This window comes from Microtus pennsylvanicus, chromosome 11 (assembly GCF_037038515.1).
Source record: "Microtus pennsylvanicus isolate mMicPen1 chromosome 11, mMicPen1.hap1, whole genome shotgun sequence".
Lineage (NCBI taxonomy): Eukaryota > Metazoa > Chordata > Mammalia > Rodentia > Cricetidae > Microtus > Microtus pennsylvanicus.
In genome coordinates, this window is record NC_134589.1 from 60,294,512 (window position 1) to 60,313,629 (window position 19,118).

Here is a 19,118-nt window from a genome sequence, read left to right on the forward strand (position 1 = left end):
ATATAGTAGATACATAGCAGCAATCCATTGTTGAAAGGAAATGGTGCATATATGATTGGGTTTGTGCAGGTCCTGAGGTTACAGGCAAGTTACATGAAGAAGATGCCCAAATGCCTATGGTGTCTACGCCCATTACAAGGCTGTCTGCTGCTACATGTGCACCGATAGCTTCATGGGATGTGTCTTATCATCAGTTGACTGAGGAAGAGAAGACCAGGGCCTGGCACTGATGGTTCTGCATGATATCCAGGCACCACACAGAAGTGGACGGCAGCAGCATTACAGCTTCTTTCTGGGACAACCCTGAAGGATACCAGAGAAGTCTTCCCAGTGGGCAGAACTTTGGGCAGGGCACATGGTCATACATTTTACTTGAAAGGAGAAATGGCCAGATGTGCAATTGTTCACTGATTCATGGTCTGTAGTCAGTGGATTGGCTGGATGGTCAGGGGTTAGGAAAAAGCAGGATTGGAAAATCAAGGAGAAAGACCTTTGTGGAAGAAGTATGTGGAGAGATCTCTCAAAAGGGGCAAAGGCTGTGAAGGTGTTTGTGTCCCACGTAAATGTTATCAAAAGGTTGTGGGGAGCAAAGAAAGTCTTGAGAGTGTGTGTAAGGCGCAGATGAAGGGAATGTGTATTGTTGGCGTGCCCAGGTCACAATCCCAAAGCCTCAGACTCGGATTGAAGGCCAGCCCTCTCTAGGAATCTTTGGACTCCACAGCAGATTGGAACTGGAAATTAGTGACTGGAGGACTGGGTGGTGGGTAGGACAAGCCTGGTTCTGTGACAGTGGGGGCTGTTGGCACTGACCACTGTGCTGTCTCACAGAGAGAACCCTTTCATAGATCAATTCTCAGATCAAATGTGATTTGAGAAGAGTATTGCTAGTTCCAGAGGCACTTTGTCAACAAGGCTCAGTCTCCTTTATTTCTTTTCACACAGACACCAGGATGGAGCCGGCATCCCAAACATGACATGGGGAAGCTAACCGTCATCCCCAGCCCATGGCCTCCTACCTCCCATGAGTTAATGTCGGGGGAGAGAGCTTTCTCTGTAGGCTTCTCAGAGCGATTAACCCTTGAAGTACTTGGGGTCTGGGTATAAAAAGAAGCACTGCACACATGACTTTCCTTCAGAAGACTTTATTGATCTCTGCATCCAGCAAACAGCAGAATGTGCAGGGGTGAGGTGAGCCATCTGGGAGTTGAGCACATGCGGGTAGCAGGTGGGTGAGAAGCCAAGATGAGGCTCCAAGAGCAATTTTCCAAGGACAGGACAGCCAGCAAAAATGAGTCGGGTATAACAGTCGTCTCAATGCCGGGGCATCTGTGAGGACAGGAAGCCCACATGAGACCCAAGGTCCTGTGCCCTGGTCCTTTGTAGTCCTCCATATTCTTTCATGCCCCAGGGCCTTGCCTCTCACCTTGACTGGGCTTGGGGGGTATCTGCCCTTGTGGGCTTCTTCGTTCATTAGAGACCTCAGCAGGCAGGAGCGGCGGTGGGAGAAGGTCTCGAAGCTTTTCTTGCCATGGTAGGCTCCCATGCCACTGTTCCCTAAATGAGAGGCCTATTCAGGGCCAGGATCCCAGCCCATCTTGTCCTCACGACCCTCATGAACTCCCTTGTCTGACTGAGCCTCACGGGAAGTAGTCAAACCTTAGAGTGCCCCCTAGGCACCTAGGCCAGGCAGAAGAGTGCTCAGAAAGAGTCTCATTCCAGGCATGCCACTAAACAGTGGTGTGACCCCAGGCTTGGGGTCCCTACGGAAGACCAGAGTGATCAGGACTAAGATCCCAGCACCAGACTTACCCACACCCCCGAAGGGCAAAGTGGGCACAGTGATGTGAACAATGACGTCATTGGCTGTCACACCGCCACTTGATGTCTCTGCAATCATTTTCTTGATCACCTGTGTGAAGACCCAAGCAGCCACCTTGCAGTCTTGCATCCTCACCACCCTTTCTTTCTGAACATGTCTTGGAGCCTCAAAAATAGGGACTAATGGAAGCAGAGCCCCAGCCACCAGCTCCGCCATCCTTAGCCCCTGCAGCATCTCCAGCCCTCTGTAAATATCACACAGTCCTCAGCGCTGTATGGGGAAACAACAGCAGTTCCACAAGCCTGTAGCAATGACTACAATCCACAGCTCTAGGAAGGTGGAACGGTCCTAACCTTAGAGCTAAGGCCAACGAGGTCCAGCTAGGCTAACTGATTTGCCCACGGCTGCATGTCTAATGAAAGAGGAAGCTGCAAACTTGAACCCAGGCCTGTGGATCTCTGAGTCCCCTTGCATGTGAATGCCATGCCTAAGAGGCTGGGAAACCGGGAAGAGGACCCTAGGCCTACCTTGTTGTTGTTGGAGAACACATAGAGTGCCAGGGGTTTCTCACGCTGGTTGATGAATTTAATGGCCTCCTCCAAGCTTCGAACACACACAATGGGCATCACTGGCCCAAAGATCTCCTCCTGCATCACCTTGGCCTGGGGGTCCACGTCCACGAGAATGGTGGGAGCTGAGGCAGGATGTGAGCTAGAGTCTGTTTTTGCTGATTCACCCCCATCCCCAACACACACATGTACGTACAATACACACACGCCAGTGCCAACATCTAGTTCCTGCTTCCATTCTCTTGCAAACGAAGCTGCCAAACTTATGTGACTTAAAGTGCTCCCCGCATGCCCACTTCCTCCTTACCCCCAGTCCCACACTCCACGATGGCAGACCATGGGGAAATCTATAGACTAACCTACATGGCGGAGCAAGATCTAAACACTGAAGGGACAGTCATTACATCTGCTGGCCCCATGTATCCATCCCAGAACTCTCCAGCCTCCTTAATAACTGGGGACCAAAGGGACACAAATTGATGTTGCCCCCAGCCAGGACACTGGGAGCTCCTCCCAGCCTGGCCTGCCTTGAACTCTTGGGGGCCTCTGCTGTCTGCATTCCTGCTCCCTTGTACAGACTGGAGATGAAGATGGAGCCCTTGTCTCTGCCTTGTGGGAGAGGTCTCTGGGGCTCCAGAGAAGGCAGATTCTGAGCACCACTCTTCTGAGGCCCCCAGAGCTTTCTGCAGGCCCACTTGGGGAATACTTCTTGCTGAGTATCTCTGCCCACTTTCTGTAAACTTGCCGTAGACGCTGGTAGTCCCAACAAGCAGGCAGAACACACACCTATGTATCGTGAAGCCGCATCCCAGGTGCCTCCATGGGCTACTTTCTGGCCCTCAATCAGGCCTATGACCCTCTGGAAGTGACGGTCATTGATGATTCTCCCATAATCACGGGCCTGCTTAGCATCTTCCCCATAGAAATCCTGAGAAGAGATGAGGCGTCAAGGAAGTCTTGGTCCTGACATGACCCTGACCTCCCAGCCTCTGGGCAGTGACTGTCTGTGGGTGGTGGAATCTGAGTTGCACCCCTCCCCCACCCCGTTATGTTCTGCACCCTTCCCAGTTGTCTGCGGTATGTGAGCACATTTCTTCCGTGAGTAGAAGATAAGTACCTAGTATTTCTCAAAGTCCTGGAAGCTGATTGAGGCAAAATACATCCCCTATGGCTACAGCTCCCGACTCGCATCTGCGGGTCATGCTCACCTTCAGCGACTTTTTGAGCTTCTCCACGATTTGGTTCTGAATGGAGGGGTCGCAGAGGATGTAGTCTGGGGCCACACAGGTCTGGCCACTGTTCATAAATTTCCCCCAGGCAATCCGCCTGTGGACATGCAGTCTGTTAATCATGGGCGCTCCCTTGAGACTAGCCACAGGCTCAGGGCCAAGGCACTGAAGGGCAAGCGATGGAGGATAGCCCATGGGCTGCGTGCTACCACGGTGGTTTCCCCTAAGCAACCACTCACTTGCAGAGGCACTGATAAGGCCCTCCACATACACCACAGGGGTTCCTGCAGCCAGAGTGTTTAATGTCACGGGTGTCAGGAAGGAAATTCTGAGGCTATCCTGGGGTGAGAGCTCTGTTCCTTTAACCACATTCTTAGAGTCTTGCACAGCCTCTTCCCTTCTAATGGGGTACAGAGATGGCCAGAGGCCTATCTAGTACAGACATGAGTCCCATCCTGGACTCTGAGGTGTGAGTCCCATCCTGGACTCTGAGGTGTGAGTCCCATCCTGGACTCTGAGCAAGTGGCCCTGTGCTCCTGGGCCTGCTTTCCAGATCTCAGTTGGGGATCTCCTGCTGAGGGGCAACGGGGCTTGGTAAAGGTCTCCAAACCCTGAAGATCCCACATCTGCTTTCCTTGAAGCTTCTCCTTGGAGTACCACCCTTAGTGATGCCCACAGAGTCAGTGCTCTCTCTGGAGGCCCCCCTCTAGGAAGATTTCTATGAATGGTGTCCCCCCATTCAACTTCTCCCATCCCCAAACCATAGGCTCCTTGGGGACAGGGACCATTTTTATTACTCGGTGCAGAGACTTAGATCTTTGGCACCATCATGTGTTGAAAGGTGGATAGGAGCCCAAGCCTCTGCAGCCAGCCAAGCCCAAGCCTCCTCACCGGCAGGCCACATCTAGATCACAGTCCTTGTCCACGTAGCAAGGGCTCTTTCCTCCAAGCTCCAGGGTGACAGGGGTCAGGTGCTTGGCCGCGGCGGCCATAACGATCTTCCCCACAGCTGTGCTCCCAGTGTACATGATGTGGTCAAACTTCTGTGTAAGCACCTCCGTGGTCTCGGGGACACCCCCATTGATCACTGGATACAGATCCTTCCAGCAAAGAGACAGGAGGCTTAGCAAAAATCAAGCCTCTCCTCACTCCGCGCACAGAGTGGGCACTAAGAGATTGGCCCTTCGGCTCTGAGCTTATTTGGGTACCCAAGCAGGTAAGTCATTCTCCTAGCTCAAGGGCTCCATTTTCCCTGCTGTTAGAAGCTGGGCTCCTCCCACCTGCTCTAATCACCTCCTGTCTCCCAAGCTTTAAACAACTGACCCCCATCACAGTCATCCTTGAACTCTAGAGGGCACCTCACCTTATCCAGGTACTGAGGGATAAGGGTGGCTAGCAGGTCTGCTGTATTCTCACTCACTTCTGAGGGCTTGAGGACTACTGCATTTCCTGCAGAATACAAGGTCAGGGTCATCCTGGGGAGACCGCCTCCGAGACTCTTCCTACCCAAGGACCAGGCCTTGAGATTCCGTTACATCATCTGTACTCTTGGAAGGCAGTGGGAGAGGCTAGACATGGGGGCATGCCGTGAGAACACACAGGCACACGCTGAGAAACACAGGTACACACGAAGGAACACAATGCAGGGAGCACACACAGGTGACACAGGAGCATCTGCTACAGGTACACACACTGGCACACTCTTTCAGGGGCGGTACCACCTGTCCCTCAGCAGTGCTGGGAGACTAGGAAAGAAGAAAGGACACTCAGAGAGATGCCCACACTAGAGAGCGAGCAGCTTTGGCCTCTCCTGTCACACACTAACTAATCCTTACCCCCACGCCCACCCTGACCCCACAGGTATATGGAGAGGTCATCCTGGAGGCCTGGCTACATGGTTTAGCCACCACAACCTCCTGTAGCAGTCACTCTTACCTGCAGCAATGGCACCCACCATGGGCTGGATGGTGAGGTTGAAGGGGTAGTTCCAAGCACCTATGACAAGGACCGTGCCCAAGGGCTCCGAGTGGATGTAGGACTCATCCTGCTGGGTATGGGGAGTCTTTGCCACAGGCTCATCCTCAGCCCACTCTGGGAGTTTCTTAATCGTGGTGTCAATCTCCTCCAGCACATGCGCGATCTCCTCATTGTAGGCGGTCCACTCATTCTAGGGAGAGGCACCACGGGAACGTGAGCTGCAGAGCCAAGGCTCTGCTGCCCTGGTAAGTTGGCTGTTCAACATGGGGTCTGTATCAGGGTAGTGGGATACAGAGCTGAAGAGTGGCCATTGAGCTATTAGGTCTGAAAGGTCCCTTCTTCCCAAGGTTTGTAGGATGGGGGTGCCCCAGGACCCAGAGCTGGTAAAGGAATGAATGAAACTAGGTCTGGCCTGAGGAATGGGTTTGAGGGTCATTGGTGAGGGAGAAAATGTATTGTCTGGAAGACTTACAGACCACACTGAGACCTGAACCTGAGAAAGAGCTTGGGAGATCACAGTGTTGAGTAGACACGGGTACAAATCCCACCCAGGAAAGAAGTGCCCGAGAGTGGCAGGCTAGAAGCCAGAACTACAGAATGGGGAGACAGGAGCTGGAGACAACAGAGCCTCCTGGCATGGTAGGAGTACAAGAAAGAGGGAGCACGGGGGCCAAATACACATCTCTTTCCTGAATTTTGGGAAGCCAAGAGTGAGTTTTCTCCTTCCTGTCTTTTATGGTGGGAAGCCTTAAGGTGAGTGAGCCCTGACGGGGCAGAGGGTGGGCACCGCAGGGAAGGTGGAAGCAGTCGCAACTGAGTCCTGACCTCAAAGTAAAAGGCTTGTGGTTCCTAGCTTGCTCAACCCAAGGGAATACGGAAGAAGCCATGTGAAGTCCGATCCCTCTGGAGAGCACGGCCTTGCTGGTCCTTGGTGTGCCAAACCAGGTAGAACAGGGAGGGACCAAGGACAGAGGGAAAAGGCAGGTGGCTGTGGCGGTGGGATAGGATGGGGATGGGGATAGGATAGGAGTGGAGAGGTACTTGAAACGGGTTGATGAAGAAGCCAGACCATAGTGGAAAAGCAACAGGTGGAGGGAAGAAGACCCTGTCTAGAGGTGGTGGAAGGAGAGGGCGACCCTGCAATCTTTGCCAATCCTTTCCGAGCCTCCTTCTCCCCTCTATAACATCGCTTCTACACGTGCAGCGTTTGGGAATCAGTGCAGTCCTCAGTGAAGTGCTGGGCGGCGTACAACTGACGCCCTACACTGTCCCCGTGCCTGTTACATCTGTTTGTCTCTTTTTGTGGCCGCCTCCCACACCCCCATAACCCCCCCCCCCCGCCCACGCCGCACCTTGTGTAGGTCAGCAGCCAGTGCAGCAATGATGTCCGCTTGGTGCTCAGTGATCATGCGCCGCAGCGCCTCCAGTTGCTGGATTCGGAACTGCAGCGGGCGAGTCTTGCCTGAGTTAAAGGCATCCCGCGCCCGGTTCACAGTGTCACTGATCTTGCTCATAGCACCTGGAGATACAGAGAGAGCATTTTGCAGAATAAGGCCACATCCACGGCTCTGGGTTGTGCTTTGGCACCAGCTCCCTGGCACTGGCTCGACCCTCAGTGCTCCGCCACTATGTTAATTTTATTTGGATAAAGACCTCTCCTAGAGACTGGAAAATGCATTCCTGCTGGAAGGTCCCTTTTTCTGACTCAGATGGCTAGGCCTTTCTGATGTCTTTAGACATCCTAGGTTAGATGACAATAATCCGCAGTGAGCTATACCCATCCGAAGCAGAACCTGTCATAGGGTGGAAGGGGGCACCCTCCTTGGCATCTCTCCAGTCCGACCACTTGCAACTTGGGACAGCTTCCTTCCCTGTAAACACTCGAGGAGGAGCCTTGCAACCAACTCCTTAGATTAGGTTTAATGCATACAGACCACGATTCCACCTCTTACCCATTTCAAGGAAAACTAACACCAAAAAAACTAACACATATCCTTCCTGGCTACATCATGGTGCTTGAATGTGCTGGTTGCCTGGCTAAGCTGAGCCAGGCTTAGCTTTTAGATCATCACATGACATAGGTCAGTGCCAACAAAGGTCTTTCAGTATCTCAGGTTCTTGTGCAAAATTGCCGAGGTGATTCTTGCTTCCAGTACAATAAAGAAACTGGCAAATTGGTGTGGCTCTTGGGGGGGGGGCACATCATATCCAGCAAAGGCCTCTTGAAAATATTTGTAGGGGTTGGGGAAATGGCTCAGCAGTTAAGAACATGCAGTGCTCACCCAAAAGACTCAAATTTGATTCCCAGCCCCTCCCTCACCTGTAACTCCAGTTCCAGGGGGTTCTAATGCCTTTGTAAGCATTTACACACACACACACACACACACACACACACACACACAGAGAGAGAGAGAGAGAGAGAGAGAGAGAGAGAGAGAGAGAGAGAGAGAGAGAGACCCATACACATAATAAAAAATAATAAAAATAAATCTTTACGGAGCAAAAGAGATAATTAAAGATTTTAAAAAGTATTTGTAACACTGAAGATCTGTGCAGGAGATTCTAGTAACCGCAGCTCCCTAAGCAACAAGAAAGTACCTACTGTTTGCATGTGTCAAACATACTGGGAATAGCCTAGCACTGGTGGCATCACGTGGTGGATTATTTAGACATAAGATAGAAAACTACCAAGCACATTCACCAAGGCTCTGCCTGTCACACATGTGCCATGGGGAAGAAAGAAACATGTTTCCCAAACAACAGGTGTAGTATGTATGCATGCATGAGAGAAAGAAAAGTGAGGGGAGGGGAGCTACTGAGGGAGTGAAATAATTGGTCATCCCCCCCCCTCCTTCCCTCTGTCTTTCCCTGTCCGGGGAACCTGTGCTTCTACCACTGAACCGCACCCCAGCTGCAGCGATGTGGCTTTTCATTTTTATGGCACTTGACATTTTGCAGTGAGCTTGTTTTCCTGAATGTTTGTCGATCTTTGAGTGGAGAATACATGGTCATGGTGCAAAACTGAACAAAAGAGGACACAGATTAAAGCACTTTGCCTTCTCCTCCCAAGAAGCTGTCATTTCTGCCAATCCCTCACCCTCCTTCCAGAGATATTTGGCCCAGCACTGTATAACATTTAACACTGGGGTGTGGAGGAAGTTATTCTCATTGTACAGAAATACAGCAAGTTCCCCTGCTAAGCCCTTCCCCCATATACTATTACATAAATACAGTATTTAATGATGTTGGATATGGGTGCATGAACCTGCCTGATTTTGCATTCAGATTCCTCCCACCACCCTCACCCATAGGTGTCGACCCTTATACTTCTTCCCTAGGGAGAGGCACCCTGTTGGCATCCAGGCTTCAGATCTGGACATGCCATGCTCTGTTCCTTCTCCACCAGGAGGCCGGGTAACTCCTTCATTGGGACCCCTGGGTAGGGATCTGTAGACCCAGCCTGTAGACCAGTTCATCCTGCTGGCCACAGCTTCAGCCAAGCAACCCTGCAGCAAGATAGTACTTTTCTTCTTACTCTTGTGGTCTAACCAGAGTCACATGGCCTCTGCCACAAATCACCAAGGTAAGGAACCAAGGAGGGGAAGAGCCTCATGTGAATGGGCTGGGCTGAGATCACCCCTCAATGTCATCTCCCAAAATTAAATGGTCTTTAAGAAGCTAGGTCCCTGGGTCTCCTCTGTGAGCCAGGTAATCCCGGGGCTATTCAGAGTTACTGACGGACATGTGAAAGCCATTTGATGCTGCACCTGGCACCTGAGTGGGCCACGAACTAGGTTTCCTCTCTCAGAACCACCCCACTTTGGGGGTTACACCTTCCTTCTAGACACACCCCACTCTCAGCAATCCTTCGCTCGCCCCTCAGTTCTCATAAAACCTCCATAGTAGAGCTGCTGAGATGGCTCAGTGGGTAAAGGACTTGCTTTGATGGCATCGGGACCTGAGTTTGGATGCCAAGAACCAATAGAAAGCCAGATGTCGTAGCACATTTCTGAAATATCACAATCCCTGCTGAAAGATGGGAGACAGACAGGAGAATCCCTGGAATCTCATAGACCGGCTATCTGGTATACCTGGATAACAGTCAACAACAAAGAGTAGAGACCCTGCCTTGAACAAGGTGGGGACCAAGCAATCAGAGCTGTCTACTGGCCCACACATACGCCATGGCGCCCGCGCCCGCACACACACACACACACACACACACACACACACACACACACACAAGGAAAAGGGAGAAAAAGAGACATGAAGGCGTAAGTCACAAACAATGCCAATTTGGGATTATGATTAATAGGGTGATATTTATTTAAAGGGGAAAAAACTTACAGATCACTTTCAGCCCTCTGCGTAACCAGGAAGGAAGTCAAGTCACCGGCGGAGCAGGAAGTGAAGAGAGAGAGGAGAGGGAAGTGGCTGCTTTTTTAAAGGGAGAGAGACCACGCCCCAAGGGGCTGGTATCTCAGCGACGATAGGCTGGAGGAGTGGGAGGACCTCCCGCAACACCTCCCCCTTCTGTTTAAATAAGAGAGTTCTAAACCTACTATGAAATTATATACAATAAGTACAAATATGCTATTCTAACTAGCTTAGGTCTTGTATAATAAATAACTTGGCCAAGTCATGAGAGAAAGTAACTACATTTATATAGTCTTCAACCCCATCAAAGATCTGAGAAGGGAAATAATGTTACCTGGGTAATTAGGAAGTTCAGTAAAACAACTTCCAAAACATGCAACAAATCACAGAGACAACTAGCTACCTAGGCAATCACCCAAAGTCACATTAGCAGCGTTGAAGCAACCAACTTTGGCTAAGGCCTAACATAACTGACACACCATTTTCAAAGGCAAGCAACTTTCAAAACTATCTTACCCTGTCTTGGCAGGATAAGACAGCCCTGTTTTATCCATTGATGCATGCTCTGTATCTTTGTCAGTGGTTGAGGTATGGGCATTTCTTTGCCCCAAGGCCAGTTCTGCCAAAAAGAAATGCTCCAGGTGGAGTGTCTTTGGTGCTCAACATTCTCTCGGGAATAGAGTGGTGTTGCCAGGAGCAATTGTGTCTCACTACCACAAAACTCTGAGTTAGATTAAAGGCCATTTTCTACAGCTCTTTGAAGAAGTTGAAGATTATCTATCTATACTGAGTATAATCTCTATATATCTAAAGAACCTGATTAGTCTAATTATAAATGACAAACTTAGATGACTATTAGTCTATATAATTCTCAATATCTATCTAACTTAAAGACTAAGACAATAAACGACTGTGAAACAAATGAGGACAATGACCTCCAAATATAAACAATGTACAAATATACATTGCAGTGGGTAAATATATACCAATACACGAACATTATATAAGTATCTTAATCAGAGGTAGAAATGTACACTGCAATATGATAAATATATACAATATATATATGTCAATACATAAAAAATGTTTTAAACAGAGGTAGAAACATGAATGCATACAATAGTCAATACAATTTAACTTTGTATCAATATACAAGAATCTATATCAATATATTTGTCTAACAACAGTAACTCACAATTACAAATCTATTATCCCATCATCCCTCTTTTTTTTTTTTTGTTTTTCAAAATGATCCCTGAGCTTATAAAATTCCTCCCCCAACCCTCAATCGTATACTAATTATAATCAACCCCTAAATGATGTCCCTAAACCCAAGGGCAAACTTTACTGGGAGAGGGGACGTCGTCCTCTAAAATTACTTCCAGCTGTCATAGGGGCGACGTTCTTTCTGGGGGATCCTGTGAAAGTAAAATGATGGTTAAATTTCAAGATCAATGTCTTTTAAAATTGCAAATAGTCTCTGAGTATTTTGTGGAGGTCTGGCCAGAATGTTGTACAAGATGTGCACCATTTCAGCTAACCAAGTTGGAACTGTCTTGTGCAGCTGGTACCCAAAGCAGGTCTTGTTGTAGCGCTATCAGTATCTGACGTCATATCAACCAGGTGGAGTTGTTGTTATGGGGCCCCATCTTCTGCCTGGAAACTTCAAATGTCACTTCAGGAAAAACTCATTGTTCATTATGAAAAACTTAAGCATTAATCATATAGACATATATAGACATATATATATTCAATGAAAGACATGATAGATATATTCAATGAAAAGTATGATAGATATGAAGAAAAGCAAAGATGTTTTCTAAACTCATATTTCTTTCTGTCCCACATCATGGCTCTTGACATGAGACAGAAACTCCAGAAACTCTGGGTTTTTCTCTTACTAACAGGCTTGGAATTGGAGAGGGACTGAGCCAGAGTCCAACTTCAAAACCAGCTTTATAAATTTAGAAATATGGTTTAATATTACTTACACAACCCATTCAGTTTTCTTGATATTTCCTATCGGGCAGGTATTTTTCCATCTGTCAGTATCCAAACATCCAGGGTCCCTTGAATTTCTCAAAGATGAGTGTTTTCCTGTGGAGATAAGAACAGAACCCTGCCCCCATTCTATATGTTTTTCTTACCACCTGTATGAATATCATCATTGTGGATAAGTTGTCATTTCTCCTTTCCAAGAGGTTTCTCCTCTTCAAATCGAAACTTTATTAATTTTGATGGTATCCACAATTTTTCTTCTCCTGTGGAAACAAGAGCAAAACCCCTTCCCCAACGTAGCACATCTCCTGGCTTCCACTGAGAGGTCAGCACATCTTTGAAATAAATCGGTTGATTTAGTTCAGCAGACTTTTCCATTATCCAATGTCTTTCTGCTGCTGTCGTTCCTTTCTCATTAGCGTTAAGAAAATTCAAGGTTAATAAAGCATTATGTAATCTATTTCTGGGGGTATTTTCGGTCCCTTTCTGTTTGTTCAGCATATCCTTTATAGTACGATTTGATCTTTCTATAACTGCCTGACCTGTAGGATTATTTGGTATACCTGTAATGTGTTTTATATTATAATAATCAAAAAAGCGTTTCATTTTCTTAGATACATATGCTGGACCATTGTCTGTCTTTATTTGTGCAGGTATACCCATGATGGCCATAACTTCCAATAAATGTGTGATTACTGAATCAGCCTTTTCTGAGCTCAGGGCAGTAGCCCATTGAAAACCTGAATACGTGTCTATGGTGTGGTGTACATATTTTAATTTACCAAATTCCATAAAGTGGAACACATCCATCTGCCAGATTTCATTTCTCTTAGTGCCCTTTGGGTTACTCCCTGCAGGCAACGGTGTTTGATTATAGAAAGAACAAGTAGGACATCTCTTTATAATGTCCTTAGCTTGTTGCCAAGTAATGGAAAATTCTTTCTTTAGGCCTTTACTATTGACATGATGCTTCTTATGAAATTCTGAGGCCTGCAACACACTTCCAATCAATAATTGATCAATCTCAGCATTGCCTTGGGCTAGAGGACCAGGCAGACCTGTATGGGAACGGATGTGTGTTATGTACATCGGACAAAGCCTGTTCCTGATTATGTCTTGTACCTGGATAAACAATGAAGTCAACTCTGTGTCATCTGGTATAAATTCAGCGGTTTCAATATGCAAGATAACTCTTTCTGCATATTGTGAATCTGTAACTATATTAAGAGGTTCTTTAAAATCCCTTAGCACCATAAGAATGGCATATAATTCTGCCTTCTGGACAGAATTATAAGGGCTTTGTTCCACCTTACTCAATTCATCTGACTTGTAACCTGCTTTCCCTGATTTATTTGCATCAGTATAGAACGTACGGGCTCCAGTTATTGGAGCATCACGTACAATTCTAGGAAGAATCCAAGAAGTTCTTTTTATGAGGTTAAGTCTACCACTTTTGGGATAGTTGCTATTAATTTCTCCCAAAAAATTAGCACAAGCTCTTTGCCACGGTTCATTGTCTTCCCATAACTTTTTTATTTCTTCAGTAGTAAAAGGCACTATAATTTCTGCTGGGTCTATACCTGCTAGTTGACGAAGTCTCAGCTTACCTTTTATAATTAATTCAGAGACTTTTTCCACATAAGTTTTTAATTTTTTACTTGGTTTATTAGGTATAAATATCCACTCTAAAATAATATCTTCCCTCTGCATTAGAATCCCTGTAGGAGAAATTCTGGAAGGCAATATGACTAGGATGCAGCTAAGATTTGGGTTCACCCTATCCACATGTGCCTCCTGTAATTTTTCCTCAATCATTGTCAGTTCCTTTTCTGCTTCAGCTGTCAGTTCTCTTGGACTATTCAAATCTTTATCACCATCTAAGGTTTTGTTTAAATGAACTATTAGATCAGGTGTTATCCCAACAGCTGGTCGTAGACTGGAAATGTCTCCTAACAATCTTTGGAAGTCATTAAGAGTCTTTAAGCGGTCTCTCCTAATTTGTGCCTTTTGCGTTTTAATTTTCTCTAACCCTATTCTGTAACCTAGGTAATTAATAGAGTTTCCTCTTTGAATCTTTTCAGGGGCAATTTGTAATCCCCACCTAGGCAAGACTTTCTTTACTTCTTCAAACATCCTTTCTAAAGTATCTTTATTTGAATCAGATAACAAGATGTCATCCATGTAATGATAAATAATGGACTTGGGGAATTGTTTACGAATTATTTCCAATGGCTTACTTACAAAATATTGGCACAGTGTAGGACTATTGAGCATACCCTGTGGGAGGACAGTCCATTGATATCTCCTATTGGGCTGAGAATTATTATAAGTAGGCACTGTAAAGGCAAATTTTTCTCTATCCTTTTCTTGTAACGGTATAGTGAAAAAACAATCTTTCAAATCAATAACTATAAGAGGCCATCCTTTTGGTAACAGAGAAGGCAAAGGAATTCCAGATTGTAGTGAGCCCATAGGTTGAATTACTTTGTTGACAGCTCTTAGATCTGTCACCATTCTCCATTTACCAGATTTCTTTTTTACAACAAACACAGGAGAATTCCAAGGGCTGGTTGATTCTTCAATGTGGTGAGCATTTAGTTGCTCCTGCACCAGCTGTTCCAATGCCTGTAGTTTATCTTCAGCTAGAGGCCACTGTTTGATCCATATTGGCTTCTCAGTTAGCCATTTTAAAGGTAGGGCTGTTGGTACCTCTAAAGGTTTGGTATTTGCTGTATGTTCTTGTACAGCCTGAATGGCTAGTGACCTTTTTCCATAATACCTCATCATATCTTTCCCAGAATTATGAGTTCCTGGAACTACAGGAATGTTAATCTGGGTATTCCATTGCTGTAGCAGGTCACGGCCCCATAAATTTATGGCAATATTGGCTATATATGGCCTTAGTCTTCCTATTTGCCCTTCGGGCCCTATGCATTCAACCCATCTTGTGCTTTGTTTTACACGAGATAGGGTTCCAATTCCCAGGAACTGAACATCTACCTCTTGAAGAGGCCAATTCGGATGCCAAGATTCTGGGGTAATGATACTTACATCCGCACCTGTGTCTAATAAGCCTTCAATAAAAGTGCCATTTATACAGACTCTTAGCTTTGGTCTTTGATCATTAATAGAAGTCTGCCAAAATATACGTTTACTCTGTCCAACTGGGTTTTTTGACTCATCCTCCACATGGATTTCATCATTTAGACCAGTATTACTTTTTGCAGCAGAAATTGGAGCTTTTAATTTTCTTGGTGAGGCACGTTCTCCACTGTGACTGGGAATGACTGGGCCACTGTTGGCTTGGGGGCCTGCGAGAGGCCCCTCAAGGAGTTTCCCGACGGTATCGGGTTGCCTTGTTTGTCTGTTGTTGACCTGCATTCATTGGACCAATGTCGGCCTTTACCGCATCTCCTACATATACCTGAAGGCCTAGGTCTCCTATCTTTGTCATTCCCAGAGGAGATAATATTCCTAGAAATTCTGTGCCTGCAATCCCTTTTCAGATGTCCTAATTTACCACAATTAAAACACCTGGCAGTTTGATGTCTCCTCATTGCTGTGGAAATCGCTTCTCCTACCCAAGATTCATCGTTATAGCTAAACGTCTCAACATTCATCGTATGCTGAATCCATTCATCCATAGGTGCTGATCTAGACTTTAAAGGCCCAATTATCTTTTTGCATTCTATGTTTGCATTCTCAAAAGCTAGAGATTCAAGAAGTATTCGTCTAGCTTCTGGGTCTGTTACCCCTATGTCCAGAGCCTTAATTAATCTTTGCAAAAAGTCAATAAAGGGTTCTCTCTGTCCCTGCCTAATTCTGGTATATGATTCAACCCTTTTTGCTGGATCTTGTATCCTATTCCAAGCATTTAAAGCTGCTTGGTGACATAGACACAGTACTTCATCATCATAAAGAGCTTGGACCTGTGGATCAGCATATTCTCCTGCACCAAGAATTTGATCTTGGGAAACCTCAATACCTTTTGCTCTTCCTTGCTGTTCCATATGTTTGGATTCTTCTCTGAAATAAATTCCAAACATCAAGGAAGGTCCATTATCTAAAACTGCAGACACTAACTGATGGAAATCATGGGGGGTAGCTCTAGCATTAGAAGCCCAAGTCCTTATCATTTCCTTTACGTATGCAGAGTGCAAGCCAAAATTAACAATAGCTTGCTTAATTTCTTTTAGATCATTCATTGCTATTGGCGTCCATCTAGCTTCTCTGACTCCCTTTGAGCCTTTAGAAGTTGACGCTTTGTCAGAATTAAGTATAGGGTATGCTGCTAAAACCTTTGGTAAGCCAGTTCTAATAGCTGGTGTTGGCATTGTATTCTGTCCTTGTGCCTTATTACTCTGTTCACCAGCTCCAATCATTTCTTCAATCATTTCAAGTCTTTTTATTATTGTCTCTTTTGAATCCTTAATCTCCTGACCTGCATGAGTTTCTAGTAAAGATTGTATGGTTCTTAGGAGTGCCATGATCTTCCTAAATGATAGAATATGCAAAAAAATACTGAAACCTAGTAACCAGTAAATTAAGTTATCCCCATAGTCATATAAACCTTGCATGATATAACCCATTGTATTGGTAACCAGAACAGTAAAATTCGCGTTGGAAACGGGAACTGCCATATTACCTATTATCCAGCAGGTGGCGCTGTTGCCAAGTCTCGACGAAAACACGGTCCTGTTTCAAAGTCCGCCTAGTATTTGTTAAAAACTGGAAAATGTAAGTTGCTCAACAAAGTAAATGTAATTAAATCAATTCCAGAGATGGAACCAGAAACCAGAATCCAGGGGTAGGGAAGAGCAACCTGGAAGCCGCTTATGCCTCCACGTGACAGAGTCACCCTGAGGGGTTGCAGCTTTCAGCAACCACGTGCTCTGGTTCGCGCCACTTAAGAGCTGTGCTTGCAAGGGAGATTTGAAAACGACTCAGAAAAGAGCAAATCACGCGGGCAGAGACTTCGCGGGCCTGTGGAGTTTAAATCCACAGGCAGCGGCTGAGGAAGCAACTGCTCCCGCCAAGCTGAACAAGCGCCCGCCAAGCCGAACTTGCGGCCGCCAAGCCGAACTTCCGGCCGCCAAGCCGAACTTCCGGCCGCCAAGCCGAACTCGCGGCTGCGAGCCGGGAGAGGTTCTAAAACCAAACGTTGGGCGCCAAATGAAGGCGTAAGTCACAAACAATGCCAATTTGGGATTATGATTAATAGGGTGATATTTATTTAAAGGGGAAAAAACTTACAGATCACTTTCAGCCCTCTGCGTAACCAGGAAGGAAGTCAAGTCACCGGCGGAGCAGGAAGTGAAGAGAGAGAGGAGAGGGAAGTGGCTGCTTTTTTAAAGGGAGAGAGACCACGCCCCAAGGGGCTGGTATCTCAGCGACGATAGGCTGGAGGAGTGGGAGGACCTCCCGCAACAGAGACACAGGGAGAGACAAAGAAAGGGAGAGATTAATTTTTAAATGCACCATAATAGTGCTCACAAAGAAAGGTCAGTTAGGCATTTGTTCCACAGATGAGGACAGTAAGACCGAAGACATTTCAACATGCCATCTCTGTCCTCACAGGTAGCAGGCACTGAAGTCAGCCCTTGACCTCACAAGCATCTCTCTCCAAGACACATACTCAGCTATGCAGCCCTGCCACCTTTCTAGGGGGCAGAGAAGCTTGACTGTGCGCACCAAGATCTCTCACCCAAAGGCCACCTCTCTTTCTGTGTTTTGTGGGTCTCTGGGACTTTCTTGGCCCAGTGTTGCAGATGATAGAGCTCCAGGAATCTGATGCTGGACATTCAATGCACCCAACCAGGAAATGTTGGCCTGGCAGGGTCTGGACCCCATTGTCCTTAAAATAGATGAAAGCCTTGGATTCTCAAGGCCCATGCTCCCACCTAGAGATGAAGTAAGGAGGATGGGGAAGATTACCTTCTACACAGCCTCCTCCAGCAGCTGGGATTCCTGGAGTGAGCAAGAGCCAAGAGAGGACACATTTAAGTACCCTCCTTCCTTCCCACTTGGTCCCGCTAGTCCTTGCCCAGGAAGTTCGCGTGATGAGCTAAAACAATATTCAAACGTGGGTGCAGCATAATCCGGATCTCTCCTCCACACAGGTTTTGAAGATTAGGTCTCAGGCTGTTTGTTTTGTTCTGCTCTGAACTGCAAGATGGGCCTGTGAAAGCTTGTGTGGGCTTTTAGCCAACCCTCAAAAGAGCCTGTTTGCCCTGGGCGTGGGGGCCACTGAGTGATTCAGCCTGGCATAAAGCTCATGCTTTTGCCAGATGCTGTTCCATGAGTCCCCTGTTATGTAAGGTCTACAGCGGGTGAGCTACAATCTCGCAGTGTGTGCTCAGCACCAGAGAATACATGTCAAAAACACATTCCTCTGTCACTGCCATATACAAGGGACGAGGGTTCCACTGAGGCACAGACTCACAACAGGCTGGTTGGAGATTTCTACAGGGGTCCGTACTAGTATGTGGATCTGTTCTCTCAAACATTAGAGGAGAATGTTGCCAGGGCCTGTCAGAACTACCAGGAATTTTCTCTCTGTGGTTCCCCAGGGAGGATAGAAGCTGAAAGTCCCTCTCTCTGTGTTTAAGCAGTGTTCTCTGAGCCCCTGGCCTGCACCACACTGTGAGGGTATAGGTTCACACAGACCACCACAGTCAGTCACATCCCACTCCTTCACTGTGACCAGGGCTTCCCAGTGCCCCTCGCTACCAGGCTACCTTGCCCCCTTATGCACCTGGTGTTCGTTCGGAGGAAAACAGGTCCCCACCATGGCTGTGAGACACAAAGGCTGTGCTCTTGGTCTCTCCTGAATCTGCACACTCCATGACTCTGCTACAATGTCGTATCAAATAGCACCACTTTGTCCTCTGATGTGGTATTCCCCTCTGTATGCTGTAATTACCATTAATGAACAAAGAACTGCTTTGAGCATATAGCAGAGCAGGGAAGAACAGAGCTAGGTGGGGAAAATATAAAATAATGGAGATGGGTTAAATTAATATAAGAGTTAGCCAATAAGAAGCTAGAGCTGATGGGCCAAGCAGTGACCTAAATAATATAGTTTCTGTGTGAATATTTCAGGGGTGAGCAGCCAGGAACTAGCTAGTGGCCTCCTTATTACAAATAGGC

At 46.8% G+C, this 19,118-nt stretch overlaps 1 protein-coding gene across 1 annotated transcript; it reads right to left on the reverse strand.

The window, feature by feature from the left end:
* Positions 1-1,129: 1,129 nt before the first annotated feature.
* On the reverse strand, positions 1,130-18,006 carry Aldh3a1 (aldehyde dehydrogenase 3 family member A1). Its single transcript, XM_075992289.1, has 11 exons — positions 17,904-18,006; positions 6,947-7,113; positions 5,553-5,784; positions 4,981-5,066; positions 4,509-4,717; positions 3,597-3,714; positions 3,175-3,316; positions 2,347-2,513; positions 1,810-1,909; positions 1,424-1,554; positions 1,130-1,326 (listed from the first exon to the last, which is right to left on the reverse strand). The coding sequence occupies exons 2-11, from the start codon at positions 7,106-7,108 to the stop codon at positions 1,312-1,314; spliced, it is 1,362 nt and encodes a 453-aa protein (XP_075848404.1). The 5' UTR covers positions 7,109-7,113; positions 17,904-18,006; the 3' UTR covers positions 1,130-1,311.
* Between the last annotated feature and the right edge of the window lie 1,112 nt (positions 18,007-19,118).